Genomic DNA, 23,534 nt, shown 5'->3' with positions numbered 1-23,534 from the left:
TTTGTCAGTACTAATCACTCTCACATTAAACCACAAATGTGGGCGGGCTGCAGAGAATTTTGAGGTTGATTGCTGATGATGTGGTGTAGAAGGGTGGCCCAGGTAACAAAGCGCCCCCTCCCCACCTTTTATTCTACGAGGTCATTATAGGAGCCACTTGTCAGCGCAGACATCCCAACAGTTTAACTGTTGCGTGGTATTGGCATTGTATGACAAGTGGTCTTCCATCGTCACCGGAGATGGCCAGTGGACGGAAATCTGGGACGCAGGATATTTTCATCAAGAGCGTTGCGTTTCATGTGTCAATAGGTTAAAAGTCTCCAAATCAAACTCTGGAGTATTCTGTGCATGTCTGACCTGTATCATGGACAATTACCCAGAGATGTATAATCAGCAGGGTTTTGTCCACTGGGGTAAAAATAGAAATGGTTATTTTACAGAGGACATAGGTTTTACGTACTCCCTGGGGAAGATAATCAGGGAGCTCATTAGGTCCTGTGACAGCTTGTTAAAGAGGGGCTAACCAGGTGTTCCTCCCTCCACCATCCCTCTGGTCAAACCATGGACAGGATACTTCAGCAGAGACCGTGAGGTTGACACAGTCTCCATACATAGACCTTATGTGTAAAGAACTGGAGCTAAGGGAGACAACCTGCCACTGACAATATTTCAGGGTTGCGTCTCTTCTGGTTAAGATGACTGATTCATGAACAGCTTACATACCAGTGAATAAATAACAAGCTGTAAAAACAAACATTAGAAGAGCTGAAAGACACTATGGCATAATAAAATATCCTGCAACAAATTATGAACATTTGCGTGGACTAATTTGTCACAGTTTAGTGGAGGAGTTCCTGTCACTTCTACCATCATTTCTACTGATGGTGCCAGGAAGTGCTTTAAAGTCTGCATGCTGGACTGCTCATTATTAAGCCAAAGCTAACAGTGTTTCAGTGACCTGTACGTCAAACAAAGTGGTCAGTCAAACTGCACAAACAACTAACTAGTTTGTGCAAGTTAAAAACACACAAGTACAGTAGTCAAAAATCTAATTACTGTTCAAATCTGACACGTTGCTAATGAGTCCAGTGAAATAGTGAAAACTATAAATAATAGTTAGATTCTCATGTACCATACTATTACCAATGTTGCATTCACTTTTATTTTTACTTATATGGGTGGAAAGGTCATGGGCAATTTGTCGCAGGTTCTAATACATGATTTTAATACATTTCATTTTCAAGTGAGACAAAAAAAATAAACAACTGTTTCTCGTGAGAGCGGTTATTGGGCATCTATGGTGTCTGTTTGATTGGCTCATGAAAACCACATACCCCACACAAAGTTCATGTTTGTTTCATGATTAAGCAACTCTAGCCAAGAATTTGCCTGCAGATGATTCCTTCACACTAGACTGCAAGCGCCAACTTTCCTGTTTGCAGCAGGTGAACTTTTACTCCCTTCATTATTGTGGTCGTTACATTTATTTATGCATGTTCCTGTTTTGATTCTCTAATTATGTCTCTTTGTCTTCTTATAACCAACTCACACAGTGGCACATCGATCCAATTATCTTAAATCTTTGTTTACAGCCCTGTGAGCCACACATAAGCTCAGGGTCGGTTTTTTTGTTGTTGCCAACTTTTCGAAGTCCAGCTTTGAGGAAATAAACACGCCATTCACCTCAGTGGGCTGATATGGTTAGTTACAACGTACATTACAACACTATATTTACATGTACAGAGATTTTATGTCTGATCTATTGTTTTGACGTTTCAATAAACAGTTTGACTCGTCCAGAAGAATTACAGCACTGGCATTATCTTTTGTGGCCCAGCTGCAAAACCAGACCTCACAAGTTTTTGTGTTATACAGTATATTTACTTTAACCCAACAATATAACAGAACTATGATTGACTATTACTTTGAACGTGGTAAATAAAATTAAACATAACAACAAATACAACACGTGGCAGCTGAAACTGAAAGTGTAGTAGGTAGTTACCATGGCAACTGATCCTTACCATCTCACTTGAGCTGTACTTTCCACTAGGGCTGGGTGATGTGACGACATATATCGTCTAAACGATATAAAATGTCTATTGCACATATATTTATTTTTTAATTTCTATCGCAATAATAACAAGCAGCCAAACTGCATTAAGACAGTATTCATTCGGACGACGCTTTATGTTCCGATACTTGCACGTTATGCTCATTTTGCACGAAGGTCCAGTGCATGAGCACTGGATAGAAATAACAAAAAAAGCTTTGTGCCAAACAATCTCTCCACAGGTTCTTCATTTAAACTGGGAAGATATATTTAAATGCACCAGTCTAAGTAACCTGTGCACCTAGTCTGTCATTAATTTAGTTGTGTTGCTAATATTCAGATATATATATGAAATATATTAACCTTACACTGCAAACCAATCAGTAGGTGCTTGGGGATAATTGATCAAATTGGCTTCGAGTCATGACTTTGAGGAAGTATCATTAAGAAATAAAGTTGTTGTTCTCCCCCCCCCCCCAAAAAAAAAATTCATTTGGAATAAAGGAGTGTGAGAGAAGAGGCAACCATCAGTTTGGTCCATGTCTCATCTAAAGCAGCTGTAACAGAAATGCCAGGAACCAAAAACATTCATTCTTGACACAAAGGTTGAAAATGTGAATACTGAAACATTTACCTAGGCACATGTAGCCAAAACAGCAATGTTTGGGGATGATAATGTAAGGTTAAGAAATCCACTCAGAACCACTGATGTTGTCCATAGTTGTGATATATAAAAGGCTCTGTGGAACTATAGTGTAAGATTGTACTTTCTGGTCTCATCAACATGCCTTGTGTTGTCTCCAAAACTTCATTTAAATTATATTGGACAGGATCCCCCCCTCTGAGAAGCTCTTTCTAGCTCACTAGTGGATTTAAAATGGTTGATTATGTTGGCAGCAGTGCTATGATTCAGCCCATCTGGCTGATCTTGGGCACATAATGAAACTCACTCTGTACAGCCTTCACTCATCCACTAAATAAGTTACGGTGAAATGTTGACCAGGATGCGTACAAAATGGCCGAGACAAAGCGGATGCAGATGGAGGCTGGGAGATGAAGTCAAAGAACGGTTGTAAAGAGGTTTTACAGAATAACGAGAATATGAAAATATTCTGTTCATTCTTATTGCTCCTTAATGTTTTCATTTGATGTGTGTTTATAGCTATCCTTTGTTGTTATTCGCTGACCTGCAGTTTTTAGATTTTACATTTGCAGCTTTGTATGAGAACGGTAGGTAATGCATCTCATGGTGCAATGGAGCCTCAAAACCTCAAAGATCATGTGGTACAGCGTTGAATATGTAATCCAACTTGATTAATCACTGCAGCCTTTCATGTGTCTCAATAAATATACAGAGCAATGCTGAAATGTTGTTTGAGTCTGGCTAAAGTCATATAATTCATTCACAACAGAAATTCACTTCCCTTCAACTCAGAGCTGTTTTCTGGCTTTGAATACATGCCATGGTCATCATCATCCAGTCTTTAAGCCAAACTGGGAATCTGGATTCATAAACACCACAGGCGTTTGCTTACCATAGAAATTATCTTCCCACATATTCAAGAATTTCCGCTGTCTCATACATGACTTGCAAAGTATTTCTTTATTTTCCATGTTCAATTTTGAGTTAAGATCGCAATAATTATTTCATATTGTAACGTTTCCACTTCGTTACATTGGATGTATACTGGGCGGAAAATGCCATACTGAAATGTTGACACTTCAACATAATAACTCGGTCCGCCGAGTGGCCAAATGGTTCGAGAAATTATTGTTCACCCAAATGGCCCGGCTTCAAACGTTTCAAAAGGGCAAACCGAAAGAGACAAGAAGGATCAACAAAGAAGTGCATTATTACTTTGTCTGTATTCAGTTTATTTTCATTCAAATGTTCAGAGGAAGTAAACCAACGGTTCTGTATAGGATCTCTTAAGCTCCAGGGATTGTCCAGTACGTTATATTCATTTCAAATTAAACACGCAGATAAAGAGTAGAGCTGAATCAATGGAGTCACAAGACTTCTTTTGCCAGAACCATGTATATTTTGCACAGATTGGACAGCAGTCGGATCAAGTCTTTCATGTCATTATCAGATTTTATGTCAATATTAAATGTTGAATGGTTGATTAACTGTTCCCGTCAATTCCAGAAATGTGTCAACACAAGCGATAAAAAAGAATAACTGATGTCAGCAGTCCAGGCCTGAACTAAATTAATTAGTTACATTCACAGTAATTAAAATCAAGCATACTGGCAATATCAATACACCTGCTCCAGTTTGTTTATGATAGAATTCAAATTCAAACTAAAATATTTTTTAGATATGAGTTTTAAGTGGTTGTTGGAAACAGATAAAGAACACTTTCAGGTTGTAGCAATCAAAGGCCATTCTTCTGCTGAGCAGCCCTGAGTGTATGAGGAAGTGTACGAACTTTCAAAAAGGGACTAGCAAGACCGAAATGGTCTGACTGAATTTGAAGAATTGCAACAGGACTGTTTCTGTGTTGAATGAAAGTCATGGGTTAATACTTTATGGTTTTTATCAGCCTCTATCATCTAAAAAGGTCCGTAGCTTAGCTTATGGAGGCCTGTAACTGATCTAAAGCACTCAAATCTAATATTCACAATTATCTTGCTCAGGCATGTGAGCAAGATACTTAGAGCAGAGCTTAAATTCAATGTCTAGTGAAAAGGTGTCCTTTGGTTTTTGTTCCAAGTTGAAGAGGGAGTTCTAAGCCTAAAATTTGGTAAAATTGCTGGTCAGCTTTCCTACTTAAACATCCAGGAAGATTTTGTGCTACAGGCCTGGAAAAACTGCCCTCATTGCAACTTTAACAATAATTGCCTTTCAGAATCCTCTCAAGATGTGCAGGGCCTTAAAGTCCTTTTCACTTTCATAAACATATCCACACCTCTAAACGATTAGATAGCAGACAGGGGAGCAGTATGTTGAAGATTATGGTGTTTGACTAAGTTATTAACTTTAGCCGCGGCCTTATCACTAAGATGTTTAAGAACCAAAGCAAACTTAACACTTGTGTCCATGGGAACTGCCTGGCTGCATGGTTCATACTATATGTTTAAGCACTTCCTCAACATAAATGAAATGTAATATTCTTTCTACTTCCTGTCCCTGTTGCCATTTCAGACAAGCGTGTAATAAAACAGTTTTTAATATTGCATACTCTAAGTTCTTCCACTTCATTTAACATCCTTTAACTCTGCTCCTTTTACTCTCTCCGTTCTGTCTCCTCCACACTGCAGTAATCTAATACAGGTGTGGTGCACTCACTGGGCCTGAGTCTGATTCAAATGCAGCCCTAATTCAAACCAGATTCTTTCGTCGCATTACTTGTTGTTACACTTTGCGGAGTATCATATTGCCGCCAAATTCGGTCAACAGATTTACATAATTACGGGAAAGGCTGTGTGAGATGAATAGGAAATTCAGTTAGGGAGACCACCGGTGACAAGAGACCAATGTTAGTCTCCTCTGACCCCAATCACTGCAGGGAGGGTGGGAGGTGGGTACTGCCATGCCTACAGTCTTAATGAAACCCCTTCATGATGTGGTTATTTAGTCTATGTATGGGCTGGTCAGCACAGGAGGCCAATGAGTGTTGTGTGCTACAGTGACACCTACAGCATTGGACGAGCCACCATCCTTAAAGGGTCGCTTTGGTCCTCAGGGCTAATCCCCCTCATCGCTGTAACACTGGAGCCGAGCTATTGCTGTAAAGTAACCCAGCAGCCACAGAGGCTGACCCTGTTTGTGAAGCCACAATACTGAGGTCAACTTCCTGTTAGCAGTATTGGCATGCTGGAACGTCATCAAACCTCCATGGCAGCCCTCACAAGGAGGACTCCTGGTGCCTGGCTGAGGCACACACCTAGGAGAATATGCTAATTCAATGCTTTGAAGATTCCCATTCAAAGCATACAGAGCTTGTTCCTGAGGAAAAGCCACAAACGTTTGTGGTCTGAATGGCGAAGGGTGGCAGTGAAACAGTGAAAGGCACAAGATGTGTGATGGGTGACTGCAGTCAAATGGAGGATCTACCGGGTCTAATGTCTCCTCCTAATAATGTATCTTTCCAGTCCAAGGAGTAAAGCGTTCCTCAACCAACACAACAAACGTTGCCCTAGTTGTGGTACGCCGTTTAAATAAAGCTGCCAAATATAATCGTTAAAAAATTATTTTTAATTTAGCCAGTCTGATCACACTCATTTGATTATTTGGAATAAGAGTGTTGTGGTATTTTACAAGGGAAATCTTTTTTTATGTGTGTGTTATGTTTCTACGAGGCCCCTAGGAAAATAGTAGGCCAGAAAGGAGGATGAATATATGGTTTGTGGGCAGGTGCCTATCCTGGCTTCATGCTGCCCACAATTCCTCTCCCTTCCACTCCTCGTGAATGGGCATATTATTTTCTTTTCCTCTTTATTTTGTGGATGGCTTTACGACTGAGATTTTCTTTTAGTATTACCACTGGACTGGAGGTCACAGGGAGAGCCTGGGCTGGCATACTGTGTACATTCCTCTTCATCTGTCTCAGTTACTAACTTTCAAATGGATTGCTTTCACAGTTATGGTTGTTGAGAGCTACTTATCCAAATGTCTGGAGTTATTTTAACAAGTCAAAAGTGTGAGTGAGCCATAACAAGAAATGAAGAATGAATAATAACGGATCTGGGATATAGTTTGGTCGTTTCTCACTAGTCCTCACTACATAAAAATAGCAAACATTTGCATCTGGAAAATAACATTGTAAACCTCTTTCAGCTAACGAGGTAAAAACAATTTGTCAAGTATGAATACAACCTTGATGACAGTAAAATGACCATGTCTGGCCTATGGTTCAACTACATGCCCTATCAAAACAGTAACCAGAGAGCCCTAGATTAAAACTCAGACTTCCAATATTATACAGAGTTCAAAGGGATTTCCTGACAGATCATGCTGCTATTCTACCAGGATAAAATATGCAGCATCAAACTGCTCTGACGAGGAATTTAGGTTGGTGAGGAAAATAGTATAAATTGTAAAACGAGAGGTATTTAATATATCCATATGGTGAAGGATTTGGCTATGTGTATGGCATGCGATGTACGTATGTTTATTGACTGCACTGATTTGTGCACACAGGACATACTGCAGATTGTGTAAGATATTTGTTTTTCGTATGTATCTGTGTAAATGTGTGTTTGTGTGGGAGCCAGACAGAGCCATCAGGATACGGCCATGAACATATTAAGTATTAGCATGCATCCTAGTTGTAAGCTGACAGATCAGCTATGTCTGAGGTCTTGTAGAACAGATCCGAGACTGTGGTCAGCTATCCAGGAGTCACTGGCAAAGTCCACATAATGCTTCAGAAAGAACTCTTACATGAGAACAATAACACAGAAAAGAACAGCTTATGTTAAATGTGGTATAAAAGGTTCACATTGATTTTAGATACACACTTGATCAAACTAAATTGTGTTGCCCCAAACCAGGATTTCAGTGATGAAAAAAGTGACATTACACTGTAAGATGGTTGAGTGCTACTTTGCCTAAAGGAGATAATAGTAATGACTCAGCTTGTTAACTCATATCTCCAGTCACAAATGTAACTGTAAACAAATTGTGCAGTAAAATCCAGTGCATATGTTCAGCAAATAGAGTAGCGATGAAAATTATTTCTTAAGGGGTTAAAAATTAAAAAGCAGCAACCGTTCAATAAACAAAAGAGAGGAAAAAGAACCCTTGGCTTTCTTTTTTTTATTGGCTCCAAGTATCAAATTGAAACCTGCCACGGTATGGGAGGAGTATAGGCCGTGTCCGGTTAACTTTGGAGAGCCTGGAGCATTCTCTAATCATCTGGGTTTGTTCAACTGTGACCCTGCATAGTGTTAAAGGTTGTTTTTTTTGCAGTGCCAATGGGCTGCACTTTTAGGAATCATAGTCCAATACAGAAAGAGTTTGTCATAGTGAATGGCTGATTAGAATCAGAGACAATTTATTATATACAATATTTGATCCTACCTAGAAAAGCAATGCAATACTTTGCTGCTTTGTTTTAAATCAGATAAAGAGGTGTAATCTGTGATTAGACTGGCAGATCCAGGCTCACAATGTCCTCAAACTGAGTGCTGTCCAGAGTTCAAACCCGCTCGACTTTATGCTCAATAATACCAGCTCACAGCTCTTAATTTGTTTAACTAGGATACAGTGATTAGATTCATTTGCTGCACTTCCTCTCCAGCTGCAGCCAGCCTCCATTTGCTACAGCCGGACAAAAAAAATTAACTAATATTTCAATATAATGAAGGTAATACATAGTATTACCTTTCACTTGAAATTGCATCACAGTCAAATGACAACACATTCAGTAATATTGCTTTCTCCTAATACAGTTGCATGTTAGATGTAACTATGAAGCTCCATGTTGTGTGTCCAACTCCTCTTCAAAAACAGCTGCAGGTTTTCATAATAAATAAATACATGTGCTGGATTTTTCAAAAATGTGACCCAATTCTCAAGGAACCTAATACGATTAGGACTTGAGGAGAGGCAGAAACAGACGGATGGAAAAGAAACAAATAGCTATTGTGTGGTCAAGTTTTTTGGGGTTTTTTTTTTCACACTTTTGGTAGCCAACTATGTGGGTTGTTACATTAATTCAACATGAGGGAAAGAGTGTGAGGTTAAACGTGTGGCTTCTAACTCTCTAATGAGCTGGAAGAAGGCCACTGCTGAATTGAAATGAAGGTTGAAGTGAAATACGAGTCAATCTGGCTCTCCTACAACTGCCATTTCATAAGAACCAAACACTTGCAGCTTCAGAAAGATCAGCATCTGTCATCTCATCAGTGACATTAAAAAGCAAGACAGCGCAACTCTATTAGATGCAATAATGACATTTGACAAACTAAAACTAAAGGCCAAGTGAAATTATACACAACCAATCTACAAAAACACTGTTCACACAGCTCCTCTCATCAGTTGGATTTATTGAGCCTAACTCTGTGTTCTACAGTTCTACAGTGAATTGGTATAGACTGGCTGAGGTTGTCAAGTGGAGAAAAGCCTAGTCAACATGGATGAAGGAGATGAATTATGTCACTGCTGCTGACAGGTGGTTCTCACAGCAATACTCTCCACCACACGAGAATAACTTTCTGCCCCAAACTGCTTCACTCTGACCGTCCTAACGGTTGTGAGGCTACGGCTCCAAACACATAAAAGCCAAAACACATGAGCTGACATAATATAATTACAGCATGTATATCTTTGTAGTTGGATGCAGTTTCTGTGGACGGCATCCTAATTGCCCTGAAACGCACAAGCCAACGACTTGGCAGAGACATTTAAAACTTAAAAAAGGGTCCGTTTCCATGGGGACGACAACGGTATTGGCAATAATTTGTCCACTAAAACCTAAGAGATGCCTGCTTGGCGTCATAATGGGTGAGTAACAATCTGGAGCGTAACAACAAACAAAACAGTTGAGATGCAATCAAACTGAATCTAAATATATGATATAAGCTCACGTGCAACTGGAACCAACCTTTGAGCAGTGCCTTTGACTTCACACACTCAGCAGTTGTTTTCCTGTGAGATTCAAGCCAATTAACTACTACTTAGTTATAATTATTTTATAAATGGCCATGGTTCCCAAGGCAGCTTTCTATGCTAATGTAGATACTGAATTAGTATATGAATATGCGCGGCCAAATTTCTACTATTCTTGCACTATATATTAGATATTGTATGTTGTTGCACCATATAGGCCAATACTGTAGGTATCGGTAAGTGCTATGCATTTTGTTACTCGTCTCAGGACCACACTAACACAGTAACATTGTTCACACAGCTAATACCTTGGAAATACAAGTTATTTGGATTTAGAGAAAACAGCTTACAATAATTATTCTCAAAGGAAAAGAAAAAAGGAGCCCTCTCGTCTCGCAGCCTCCTTTTTTTTTTTAACTCGAGCTGGTGTTTATTTAACAGCTGCTTTCATGAGCCACTTAGCCCCCTTTCTCCAATAACTGTAAAACGATTATTTGGCCTCTGGGACAACAGGCCTGGGCTCATCACAAACGCTTCATTAATAAAGAGAAAGCTGTGGCTGGATGGCACAGAGGATGACATGACACCCCACAAGGACACCCCACCCATATCCTCTCCTCCTGGCAGAGTAATGGAGGCTGACATCAGGGCAGATAGGGAGACACTAGCCTAATGAGGTGAGACTTTATTTGACAGAGAGGAGTGTTGGAGTGACTGACATATAGAGAAAGAGACTAATGCTGACATCAACTTGATGAAACCAAATTAGGGGAAAGAGACACTGACTCTCTTAGCTCGATGATGAGTGCCACTAAAAGAACTGTGGTCTAGAGCCGCTGTGTACGTCAGATGAAAAGCTGCTGATCGGCCAGAGTCAAAGGGCCGTAATGAAATCCACATGGAAGCAGGAACGGCATCGAATAAAAGGAGTAACACAGAGCCAGGACGGCTGCTATTTCTTTCGAATACTGACCAGATGAGGCCAGCATTGTTTAATTCTAAGAGCTGCAAGGCCTGCGCTCATGATTGAATACCTCTACTCCCAAACACCCACATGACAGCACACAGGGTTTGATAAATTAACAAGAAAGACTAGTTTTTCTAAACTTGCTGACATTAAATATATTTGGTCTCTGCCCTCTCCATTCTTAGGACAAGTTGGTGGTGGGCCAAGGAGCTGAGCTCGGGCAGATCGAAACAGACCCCAAGCAGAGAGAATTATTATGTTTGTGTGCCTTGGTCCAGTTTCCCTCTACCTCACTAAGAGAAAAACAGAATAATCCAAAAACTGGAGATAATTGAAGACACAATGACATAACTATGCTCAAAGGAAGAGATATAACCTCCAGCGAAGACTAAAGCACTTATATAACTTGCAATGGGCTGTCTGATGGGGTTTTCTCGTTCCTTTTATCTACTGAGCAGTTAGTTTCCTTCCAACCAAAGCCAACATTTTTAGATATTACCATAGAAACATGAAGTGGAGTTGAGACAGAGGAGTTGTATGTAAGTGAAGGGACTTCAGAGAAGGCCTTGGTGCTGAAGCAGAGTGGTATGCATGTAGCGAGACAACAGGAGAGCAGACAACGAACAAACCGGCCTCAGCTACAAATTCAAACCAGCTGGAAACTGCAGACGCACTATTAAGTAAATGATGGAGCAGAGCAGCCAAAACTTTCCAAACACCCAGAATCACAGCAAACCCCCTGGTTTTCAGAACATTTTGCCAGTAAAAGCCACAGTCTGACCTGTGGGAAGAAGATATACTGAGATGATGATAACGTGACCGCAAAGCACTGATTGATTATAAAAGGCGATTCAAGCTAATTAAAAATGCCACTAAAGGTATCATTTCTGGATGTCCACCTATTAATTCTGATGTTATAAGATAAAATATACTATCACTACGGGGTCCCTCTCTGCCCAATGACGTCTTCGCCCTCATCAATCTCTGCACATTACATAACATTGTGGCTTGACTTGACTACCTAAAGACCCCAAACTTTGGTCAAGGCTTAAATAACCAACAAAAATGGAATACTGGCAGCACATGTGAGTCTCTCCAGTCACTGACACCCTCTCTCTCTCACACACACACACACACACACACACACACACACACGATTAACATTTACTTGTATCATTATATTTAGTGGAACTAGCTCCTCTGGTACCTCTTTGCGGTGATGGACAACCCTGGAACTACCAACCACAAAATGTGGAAATTCAATTAGACGATTTGAGTGTTTCATAAAGTCATAGGTGGCTATCCAGAGGAATTCCCGTAAAACCCTGGAGCTCAGGCATAATCGCAGCGCACTGACGGCCTTCGCTACGCACCTACGCCCAGAACTGGAAACCACACAACGGTGACATACACTTACAACTGCGGTCTGAGGGCTGCTTGTAAATCTCAACTTCTGGCCGACATCAAGCTGACGGACTACAAAGATCACTCTCTCTCTATTGTACTGGTCAGGACTGGAGCATCAATTAATTCCACTCTTCTTTCTTATCAAAAACGGGATCTGCAAGGGCAATTAAAGCTTTGCAAGAACAGCACTTTAGACGCACTAGTGCCTTTCCACAATCTCCCTGATTCAGCAGTGTATGGAAAATATCTGTTTATAGAAGAGGGTTCTCCCACTTCTGGTTGTAAAGAGTGCCACCAACAACTCGCTCTGGCCAATGAGTGGCGCTGGATGCGAGCAGTAGCTAACAACAAAAGTTTGTGATGGAAAACAGGGACCACACAGTAAGTCTATGAAAACCAATGGGCATAGAGACGTGTACATTAAGGCCTGGGTTTGGTTAATAGGTAGCTTGAACAAGGAGTTTCAGAGAGCCACAGGATGACTATACTACTTTTTTTTTCTCCTACAGGCAGTTTCTTCAGAGCAGAAAAACAGTTCTTATCTAAATAGAATTTCTCAGTAGCCATTCTTCCTGAAGCAGTGCACAGAGCTGGTCAAGCTTCTACTCACACATCTCTTGCTCGGATTGGGCCAAGACACATAAATCACAGGTTGCTCAAAGTTCATGTTTCATGTTTTCAAAAAAATCTGCTAAATCTAAGCACAAACAGAAACATATACAGCAGTTCATCAAAAAACACTACCACATTTGAGGATAATTCACCTATAATCTGCATTATTAGATGCAAACATACACCCCTATTATCATAATAATATTCAGATCTTGTCTGTTCAATATATACAATGTATGATCCAAATGAGACAATCTAATCTTAAGACCAGCACCATGAAAACAGTGACTCCCCTCTTCTCTGTGCATCAATCACAGGAGGGAGCGCGCAGACAGCCTTCAGCCTACTGTCTCATGTCATGCTGTTAACAATTTCACAAAGCAACCCACACCGCTCTCAACTTAACCCACTTATAACCTGCCAAAAATAATTTCTTGCTTGAAATGTGATAAATAAAGTACACTAATGAAGTGCTTTTAACTGTCAGCGGAGCACAGAGATCTTGTTTAAAGTGGCAACTTAATGGCGTTCAAATGCAAAACACATTGTCAGATTTAGGGTCCATAACTTATCCTCTATTACATGTAAGGGGGTGATTATCCAACATTTGTACAGCATGTGGCCATGTGGGAAATGATGCTCAGAGCATACAGATTCAAATTATTTTTCACCGGGCTAAAGCAAAAACATAAAACGTTTACGGCTCGGCCTAAAAGAGAACCTAACTTGGTGCCTCATTCCTTCTTTCCTCCTGTGAGTGTGTCATGACGTATATTACGTTGACTTGGCACTACATTTTCTGATGCCTGTCCTGCCCATTATGTGTTTTATCATATCAATCCCTGTAAAATGGAAAACGGATGTGGCTGTTATGGAAGGATGGAGACAATGAGTGGCAGCAGGCAGTTGAAATGGCCTGATTACTTCCAGGCTCTGTCTGGAAGAGATGGTGGCAGAGCCTGGGGAGCCGTGGTCCAGGGTTCAGGTAAACAAACAGCGTACAGTGGGCTGCATTATAAATTCTGAACATTGAGGAGTCTGTTTGGACAGTGGACAGTGAAGATGTAATCGACTGTTTTTCTGGAACGTTCTCTGGGATGTACCGAGAAGTGAGTCACAAACCGCAAGCCCTAGTCGGACACGGAGAGACAGACCAACAGGCTTCTGAGGGAAACCTGGAATAGTTCGGTCTAAAAATGTTCCAATTCTCAGAAAGATTGTGCTGGGAAATAGGCTGAAGCTCCAGTTTCTGCTCTTATTTGAAGAAATTCAGTAAATAAATGGTGATAAATACCGCAGATATGACCAATGCCCTGGGCGTCGAATAATAGATCCTTGTCAGCTATGATCTTTTTTTTCCCCAAGGAAGGACTCTTACAAGACGTAGGTTCAGGATATGGGGTCTGACACATGCAATCCTGTTTGGTATAACACTGTAAAAATACAATTGAAGGAAAGTTTGCAAAATATTTAGCAAAAGAACAGTCCTAGACAACACTACGAAGATTGAAGCACATGCTTACACAATCACTTACTCTACACAGCCATTTCTGATTCACAGGCCTGTGGATCGACAGAGTAAACACACAACTCCTTACAGGAATGTCAAATGTGGAAAAACTGAGTTCGCCCATTGTTTCACTATAGAGTCAACTATATTCACAAAACCCTGTTGTGGACTGTACCATCTCTAACATTCGCAATACAGCAGAGAGGAAATAAGGTAACCAGTGGAGATAGTTTTCATTGGGAAATTTGAACATTCTTGACAACTCAGTCTGAAATGTAGAGGAGTTATGAGGTGCAAGGGAGCTGTAATGTTCCCTTTTTGCACGTCTTTGCTTGGGTCATATGGTTTTTATCGAAGCACAATCACATGAGCTAATGGCCGCAAGGGGCTATGCCAAGACTATGTTGTATCTCTTTTGACTGGGGTTATGAGATGTCACAGTGGTGCAGGGCTAAAGGAAGGACCTCGACTTTGGAATATGTCAAATGAACAAAGATGACATGGATGAGAAAAGAGTGCAAAGAACAGAAGAGAAGGTGAATGGGTTTGCTTACAGTCAGCCCACCAAATCTAATGACCCACACACAGTATATTGCCATAATCTCTTTTTAAAATAGCACACAGAGACTGCTCGCCAGTCGGCTCATTTTCCAGGTACGCATCAGTGAGACTTATGTTTAAACCTCGGTTTCAGTGGTGTCAGCGGAGGAACAATTTCTCTTCTTATATTATCTCGAAACCAGGTCTCCTTGTAAGGTTGAGATTAGTGCCAGTGGATCATAATACCATGTAACCACAACACTCTGAGTTTGCCTTTTTCTTGCATCTAACTCTTGCTTTTTTAAATGTTTAACCCAGTTTAACATCAATACAATGCAAAAAATGCTGCCTGTTCACCGCAGACTGTACCGTGCTGATGAACTCGCTGTAGGCGAGAATAAGTTAATAATGCATCATGCTCAATAGGCTGTGATATAATGAAATTTGTTTCATAGTATTCATTTACATCTGTATTCATTACGTCTGGATTTATCAGCCTAATACATGTCAATATTTAGTAATGTACAAAACAACACCATAAACACCACTCCATATCTACCACTTCCATTAATTAAGTCAACCTGTGGAAAACACTAACTCTCGCTCATTATTTTTGTCATTTTGAAGCAAAACTTAGTTTTGCTAGAGCACCTACAACCTTTCCAAATAGCTTCAAAATGAATAACCTTAGCCAACCAGCTCCTGTTCCGCTTGCTGCCACCTCCACTAACCACTAAACACAGTAGGCTCCCCCATGAGTCATAGCCGTGTTTTATGGAGCCACAGTTGCCACTCTTAATGGCCACAGGCGCTCTGACGTATACTTCAGACCACCAGAATGGCACTCTGCCTGCAGGTCATGGTGTGCAAATTGCCCAGAGACTTGGAAGGTGGGAGACTGCAGGCGACTTTCCCCAGTAGAGAAAAATAAAGGCGATCCCAGAGGTGACCTGGTTGTGCCGCAACAGATTTGCTGTTTTAATTCCCAATACTAGGTTTCCTGTGCCTGAGGCCCACAAAATATGATACGCCAAGCTTAGTGACTGAGAGCTAATTGTTGTGCCCACCCCTCCTCCTTAAAAAAATTAGTTGTCATCTAATCAGCCACACATGCCGGTTTCACAACAACGTAGCCTAGTGGAGAACACAGAGAGTAAGTAAAAGCAACACATGGCGTGCCTTTCCTTTGGAGTCAGCCACACTAACTTGGCTAATTTGTCTCTGTGAATGGAGGAATGGCAGGTTTAACATTTGTGCGTCCCTGTGGATGGGCACTTCAGGCCCAGCTACATACCTGTGGCCAACTACTTCAAGGAAAAGCCACAGCCAGCCAGATGCCATTCATTTAACAACTTAGCTGAGAGAAAAAACACATTGTCTTTAATTCACATTCTGGTATCAGTTCAACTGGGACCAGAGAGAAAGTATACATGATAACACTCCACATAAACATAAGTCACTCACGCATTGCAGATTTCGCAATATTTGCTAATTGCACAAGAAATAGGAAGGAGCTAGTGAGAATGACTGCATTTCCATAAAGCCTTTCTTAACTTGTCTTTGGCAAACAAATTAACCGGATGGTGGCAACATGGGAGTGTGTTACCACCTGACATCCAGGGTGCTCCAAACAGCCACCCCCCCTTGCCCATGGCCTCATGACATGAGGCCTAATAAAAGCAAACTTCTCCCTCTGCCACATCAAAGCAGGGTCGACCTGATGTGACCCTGATCCTTCGCCAGCGTCCCTGTATCACTTTCAAACACAGACACACAGGGCAATTTAATAAGAGATGGACAGCTAACGTCTCCCACCCAGGCTCTAGTGGGTCGGCAAACCAGCCAATCAGCCAATGAGATGGCTCTGCTGTGACATCAGCCCTCTGCTTTGTATCACAGAGCCAGACAGTGAACAAGCTGTGCAGTGGCTGCAGAACACACCTGGCTCAACAAAAGGTGACCATTAAAGCCAAGTTACAAAAATGAAAAAACAACTTTTTTTATCGACTTTGAAATGTTTACAACTGCTTCAGTTTTAAAACTATGGTCTAATATCAATCTCATATGGAGCTGGACTACCCCTGTAGCACTGTTACATTGTTTTAGAGTCAACACGATAACTCATCCTTAAGTAGCCAGGCACACATGGTCTGCATGAGAGGGTTTTCAATGAAAGCTGCTGTGCTCCTGTAAAACTACTGATGCCCTACCAGGCTGTTCAAAATAGAGCACATTAGCATTGGTGACAATAGGAAAAAGAAGTGTTTTTATATCAAAGGTTGTCATAAGGTGTAATATGGGCTACATTCAGTTTGCCGTGTGCCCCTTCTGTCACTGACAGAATAAGCCACAGATGTCATGCTGTCATTTATTAATCTATCATTCCACAGATTGCGCTTACAAAGTTATCATGCACTCCTCACATGTGCCCACCCGTGTTACAGCAGATGGTTTACATCTGGTTTCAAAAAGCTTCAATCTCTGCAGTGGACTTTAAAGTATGTGCAATGTGTTCCATTCTTGATTAGCATCACTGCACCATTTTGACACCACAAATTCAGAAATATTATTTTAGATTTTATTGCTGAGAAGCTGAGTCAGATTAAGAACACTTCTCTTTAAACATGTGCCTTCTATCAGTAGTCAAATTAAACTTTCAGGAGGGTGAGCATGACTTCATGCCAAATGTCCTACATGTGAAAAAGAAGGTAGGAATATGAATGTAGATGGCTGCATGCCAAATGTCCTACATGTGAAAAAGATTACATAGTGTCAGGCACATTTAAAGTGGTCTCTGGGACACAGTACTATATATATATATATATATATATATATATATATATATATATATATATATACATACATACATACACACACACACACACATATATATCACCATCACAATAAGCTATTTCAGAAGCTAAGTTAGTCTGTAGATCCTGTGTTACCTCACAGACTAAAATGTATTTCACGCAAAAGTACAGCTTCATTACAATTAACATGGCCACTGTAATAGTATTTTGGGTCTTTGTGCCCACATGAACCATCCCGCTGCCGTATAAATACTCACAAGCGCACCAAATCTGCAGCTGAAAATAGTCCCCAACAAATACAACTATGGGATATATGAGCAGTATAAAAAGTCACAATGGTGCAAATGCATGCCCGTGAATATTTGGGAGAATCTAACGCGTGTGTGTGGGTTCAGTCTTGAGAGTTATTGAGCGCGCTTAGATCGGCAAGCAATAATCTATGCCCAGACATGTTTACAATCCTGGTTGTCCATACTGTCATGTTACTATGTTGGTCTATGCTGTACAACATCTATTTCCTGTCTGTCCGTCCTGGATGAGGGATTCCTCCTCTGTTGCTCTTCCTGAGGTGTCCTCCTTTTTTTTCCCCGATAAAGGGGTGGCGTCATGTGCTGAACAAATTGTAAAGGCCCTTGAGGCAAATTTGTAATTTCGATATTGGGCTATTTAATAAAATTGACTTGACGTGATGGAATGAGTGTCAGATTAGAGTTTGCCGTTTACAATGTACACTGAGCTAACAATGTACACTACAGTACTTTGAAAAATGGCTTCCAAAACACAACAGGCCACTTTGTCGCTCCCTTTGGTGGTTTCACAGAGCACTTATTTTCATTTGCTGTCTAAAATGTGTTCTTATCTGGCTTATTTTTGTATCCTTGGAATCTGGTGGGAAGATGGCAGACTTGGATATTGGCTAGCAGATTGTGGTCTGGCATTAGAACTGAAACCTCCCAAAGCGCAGTGGTTTGAAGTCAGCCACCTGCTAGCGCTAATTGCCCAGTCTTATTCAGTGGAGAGGCCCTTCATTCCTGCCTGAATGTGGTCGAAAAACAGGGAATGGAATGCAAATTGTTATAAGTCAGTGGTATATGTCAAAGGGATGAATGAAGGGAGTTTAGTGATGTCTTAGTTTAGCATGCTAACATTTGTTCATTACCTCTTAACACAAGGTACAGTTGGGGCTGATGGGTATTTCCTTAGTTTTGCAGGTATTTGGTCATCAACTAGTTAGGTACTGGACGAAATGCCATGCCAATTCATCCCCAAGTTTTTATGTCAGTCCGGACCAAAGAGGTGGACTGTCCGACCGACCGACCGACCGACCGACCGACCTCCATATAACCATGCCACTCGCATGGATGAAAACACATCAGTGTTTCACTGAGTGACACGTTCCTTAATTTACAAATAACATGGAAACTGTAATAGTAGTAGTAATAGTATTTTGAGTCTGTCCCACATACACCTCCTGCTGCTGTATAGATACTCACAAGAGCACCAAATCTGTGGCTGAAAATAGTCCCCAACAAATGCACTGTTTACTCCTGTAAGCCTTGCTAAGAAACTTAGTGTCCTGCTGTTTTTGGAAATTATTTTTCTTTCTTTCTTTATAAACAAAACTATATATTTGTGACCCGTTTCTAAAGACGTATGTCTTCAGCGGGAACATGGCCTTTTCATTATTTTCCCCACCAGTGTATTGTTCAGAGAATGTACTGGTTCCCAAACAAATCTTGGTTTGTAGTCACGGTAGATCCCCTCCGTAAAAATCTTTGACTATAGGATAACAGGATAAAAAATGCTACGCTAGAATTAATTAACACTTTTTCACTTTCACAAAATTTGTCAGAATAAGTTGCCATTGACACATTTGTAGCAAACATTTGTGCACTGTTTGTCTGTTCATACCTGGGCAATGTTCTTGTTGAGTAAGTAGACACCATATTCAAAATGAAAGCGCTCTCCTCTGGGGTACAAAGGGAATCTGTTAAAAACAGGAGAAAAAGACAAGCATGGTGTTACACAGGAACAGGCGATTTATTCCACTTAATCCATTACCAACAGAGTCTAAAAAGCAAAGGTGTTAAAGACACTGCGAACAAACACACTCTCAAGCCAACAAAGCACAGTCAAGCTTACAACGGCCTTATATCCATACTACATATCATATTATAGGTCTATCTGTATGAAAATACCAATAAAGGGTGGTGGGATTAAAATGGGGTCCATTGCTTGTTAATTTTACCTCAAGAGACTGTTGTTCTTTGGCTCTGCAACAGGCAATGAATTCTTCCCATCATTGAAAATGGCCGTTCACATAGCCAGCGGCATTTACAGTCAGTAACTCTTGTAGATTGCTGATGATGCTGGGTCTGGGTCTATGATCCCATCCCACAGACGCCACCTCTGTGCCTTGTTAAACTGAAATATCAAACAGGAGCGGAGGCGTCCAAACAGCCTGTCCATCTGCCTCTGAGCAGGAACAAAGAGAACCTTTCCTTTCAGCATAGTGGGAAAGTCCCAATGGTGCCAGTCAGATGTCTTAGTTAGCACTGCACAGGGAGTGCTCTTAAAGGATGGGGAAGTTATCCCTGGGTGTTGGGGTAGGGTAGAGAGGGGAACATGCTGACATGTAGACAGGGGAGATTCTCTCTGCAATCAAAGACTTAAAGCTGAATTCATCCCTACCTGTCATTATGTGCTTATGTCTGCTGATCTCCCACTGAGAAAATACCATATGTTGGGAAACCAGCTCCATGAACTGAGCAGGACTTTGGTCTGACAAAACAGACACACACACCTGTTTGCATTTGCACTTGTGATAACCTTTGTTATCTACTATATATCGTAGCCTAATCTAAACCCCATCTCTTAATACTTCACCTTAAACATGAGAGTGACGTAAAACCAATCCCACTCTTAACCTCTCACCCACACACTGAAATAATGCTTTTTAAGATATTGGAGGAAATATGTCTTCATTTTAGAGGATTTGCACTGCTCCTTTCTGCATATGAAATTGACATCTGGTATTTGTAAGAGCATAAATCCAACAACACACACAGCTGCCAAAAGGCCACGCCAACAGGGGGACAACGAGCAGAGGAAATATTATTGTAAAAATAAGCCTTTCCATCTGAAAACTAACTAATAAAGCTTGTGTTATTGTCTGATGCCCATGTGAGGGAAGCCCACATCAAAACAACAGCCCAGAATTGTGTTTGAAGCAGCACCTTGATGCATCCCCTTCAGTAACTCCCACAAATGATTAGAAAATGCACCAGCTCAACTTAAATGAGCTGCAGGGCTGTTATGTGACAGTGGTTTTTGCTACTGGAGTTAGGACACACCAGTTTAGTTCAGTCCACAAATTCTTGATTGGATTCAGGTCATGGCCACTCCAATCCTTTTACTTTGTTGTCGGTGACCATTTTGTCACAACTTTGGGGGTATGCTTAGGATCGTTGTCCCGCTGGAGGACCCAATTACAACCTAGCTTCAAATTTCTAGCTGATGTCTTAAGATGTTGCTTCAGTATTTGCAGATAATCCTTCTTCCTCATGATGCCATCTATTTTCCAACCTTATTTGGGACAGTGTTATTTGGATGGAAAGCCTCACCCTTTTTTTTCTACACACACAGGGCTGATCATTGTGGCCAAACGGTTCAATTTGTACCTCATCTCATCACCAAAGAACTGTCCTCTAAAAGGCTATGACTTTGTCCTGGTGATCATTTGCAAAAAATTATTGCATTTTTATGCCTGTAGGAGTTGGGGCTTCTTCCATGCAATACAACCTTTCCGGCCTCGGCAATGTAAGGCTCTCCTAATAGCAGATTTAGATACATTGTTACTTTGTGCCTCTTACTCCTTCACCAGCCTCTTTGTTGTTGTCTTGGGGTTCAGTTTGACTGTTCGGGCCAAGGTTTGTTCAGCCCTAGGGGATGATGTTCTCCTTCTTCCTGAACGATTCAGTGTCTGTGTGGCTCCATCATTTTTATACCTGGGTACAATTTATTTCAAAAGACACTTGTGGGACCTTCAGCTGCTTGGAAATTGCTCCTAAGAAGAAACCAGACTTGTGAAGGGTCACAATTCTTTTTCTGAGGGCTTGGCTAAGTTGCTTGCTAGCTTTTCCCATGGTATCAAGTGCAATAAGGCACTGACCAAATATAAGCCCGGTCAAGCCCCATTCACAATTAGCTTCCAATAATGACAATTGGCCTATCCGAAGCTTCCAAAAGTAATTTCAGTTGCAGTTTAAAGAGACAATCCACTTGGTGTATTTAAACGTTTGACCTACTTGTAATTAAAAGCTGAAATTAAATTTCTTTCTTGGGTATTATTTTTGAAATGATCTCTTATGGGCATAAAGTAGATATCCACTGACTTAACACAATGAATGTATGGTAACATGAAATATGTGGAGTTTGGAAAAATTGTGTTTGCATGTCTTTAGCCTAGGTGTATCAAAACATATGACCTCAACTGTATATGACAGCGATGCCAGAAGCAGCAGATGCGTTCTGATGTGCCTGTAGAGTATGTGCAGACATGTGTTGAATGCTTTGCGTGTGCATGTGGATGAGTGTGTACTGGTGAGTATGTACATCCGGCATGCCTCCTCTCTCTCTCTGTGTGTGTGTGTGTGTGTGTGTGTGTGTGTGTGTGTGTGTGTGTGTGTGTGTGTGTGCGCCCCCTGGAGACTGGGTCATGGTCTTTGGTTAATCCTGTGTGAGAGCAGATATGGGGCTATTCCTCCCCTCTAACTCTGACCTACAAGTGCTTGAGGCAATGTCAGAATACACTTCCTCCTACTGTCAACTGAGATCATGCTAACGGCACTGTAGCCCTGCAGGTTAATGTATAGATTCAGATGTGGTTGTGACATTCTGAAGGCCAGATTTTACTCCGATCTCGATTCTCTGAAATCTTTGATAACACCCACTTTTCAGCATTTCAGCTGTAAAAGCATTTGCTTTTGATAACATGAACTTACCCAAGGCTCCTACTCATATCTGAGCCTGTCTGGAGATGCTCACTGTAAACACCTCATTCACACATTACACTGCAACTCTGGGAAGTTAAAGAAGTAAACCCTTAACAGATGGGGGTCATTCTAGCCCTATAATGAATTCTAACAGGATGTTGCTTCTAAAGGCTGGCAAGTAAAGAGTGAGACGCTGCAGCCTCAGGGCCACACAGTCAGACACTTTTTGGCCCCTCTATATCCCCGACGTGCAGCCAGGGCCCCACGGACAAGGCGGCATGCCAGAGGCCATATCTAAGCAATAGGAAATAACGAACAGGGAGAGGAAGAACAACAAAATAGGCAATCCCCTTGCACCGCTGGCATTCCCAATATCACTTCCCCACAAACAGATAGGATTTGTTTGCTGATCAACACTCACGAAAAGGAAAACAGAGCCCATTCCAACACAGACGCAAAAAAAACATGAACATACACCGTCATAGTCACAGCCAAGTGATTAATGACTGCTGTCCACTGTGTCTGAAATCACACTGGAGCGACCCCGGTTCACCAAACACTAGGAATTCCTCCCGGGGACGTTCCGAAAAGTCAAATATATTATTACACACCAGTTGGGAGGATCGAGGGAGGAAGTCTGAGGATGGAGGGAAGGAAGGAGGCGCCAAAGCAGTATGTGATTCAGTTAGCGAGCATATTTTATCATCTTATATATTATCTAATCTGACCAGATTTGTCCCACCGAGATTTAAACGCCTTTCAAAAAGGAGACCATGCCAAGAAAGCGCTCAAAACAATAGAAGATGTCGAGCAAACATACAACAATGCAAAAAGTCAGAATACAAAGTCTCAGAACAATTCATTTTGCTGTCAATAAAAAGTCACTTTTTTTTCCTTTCTCAGTTTTCATCTAACTCAGGTTTCGGACCATGGGGACAGATAACCATTGCTATCATTCCTGCTACAACAGGAAAAATGTAAGTGGTATGTAAGGAATAGCAGAGTCAGAGGAGACAGAATGCCATTCACTGAAGCAGTCATCTACACTCAACAGGATGAAATAAATTACACTCCTGGAGA

General features: G+C 41.1%; 1 protein-coding gene across 2 annotated transcripts in view; it reads right to left on the bottom strand.

The window, feature by feature from the left end:
* The window catches only part of uvrag (UV radiation resistance associated gene), a 104,653-nt gene that overhangs the window by 18,612 nt on the left and 62,507 nt on the right, over positions 1-23,534 (bottom strand). For both annotated transcript variants that reach the window (XM_078265781.1, XM_078265783.1), the window contains one exon: positions 19,372-19,447. In XM_078265781.1, the coding sequence (XP_078121907.1) occupies positions 19,372-19,447 (76 nt within the window). The remainder of the gene's footprint in view (positions 1-19,371; positions 19,448-23,534) is intronic.

This window comes from Sander vitreus, chromosome 13 (genome assembly GCF_031162955.1).
Source record: "Sander vitreus isolate 19-12246 chromosome 13, sanVit1, whole genome shotgun sequence".
Classification (NCBI taxonomy): domain Eukaryota; kingdom Metazoa; phylum Chordata; class Actinopteri; order Perciformes; family Percidae; genus Sander; species Sander vitreus.
Note: the sequence above shows the minus strand (reverse complement) of the source record. Positions and strands in the feature narration are given on the sequence as shown.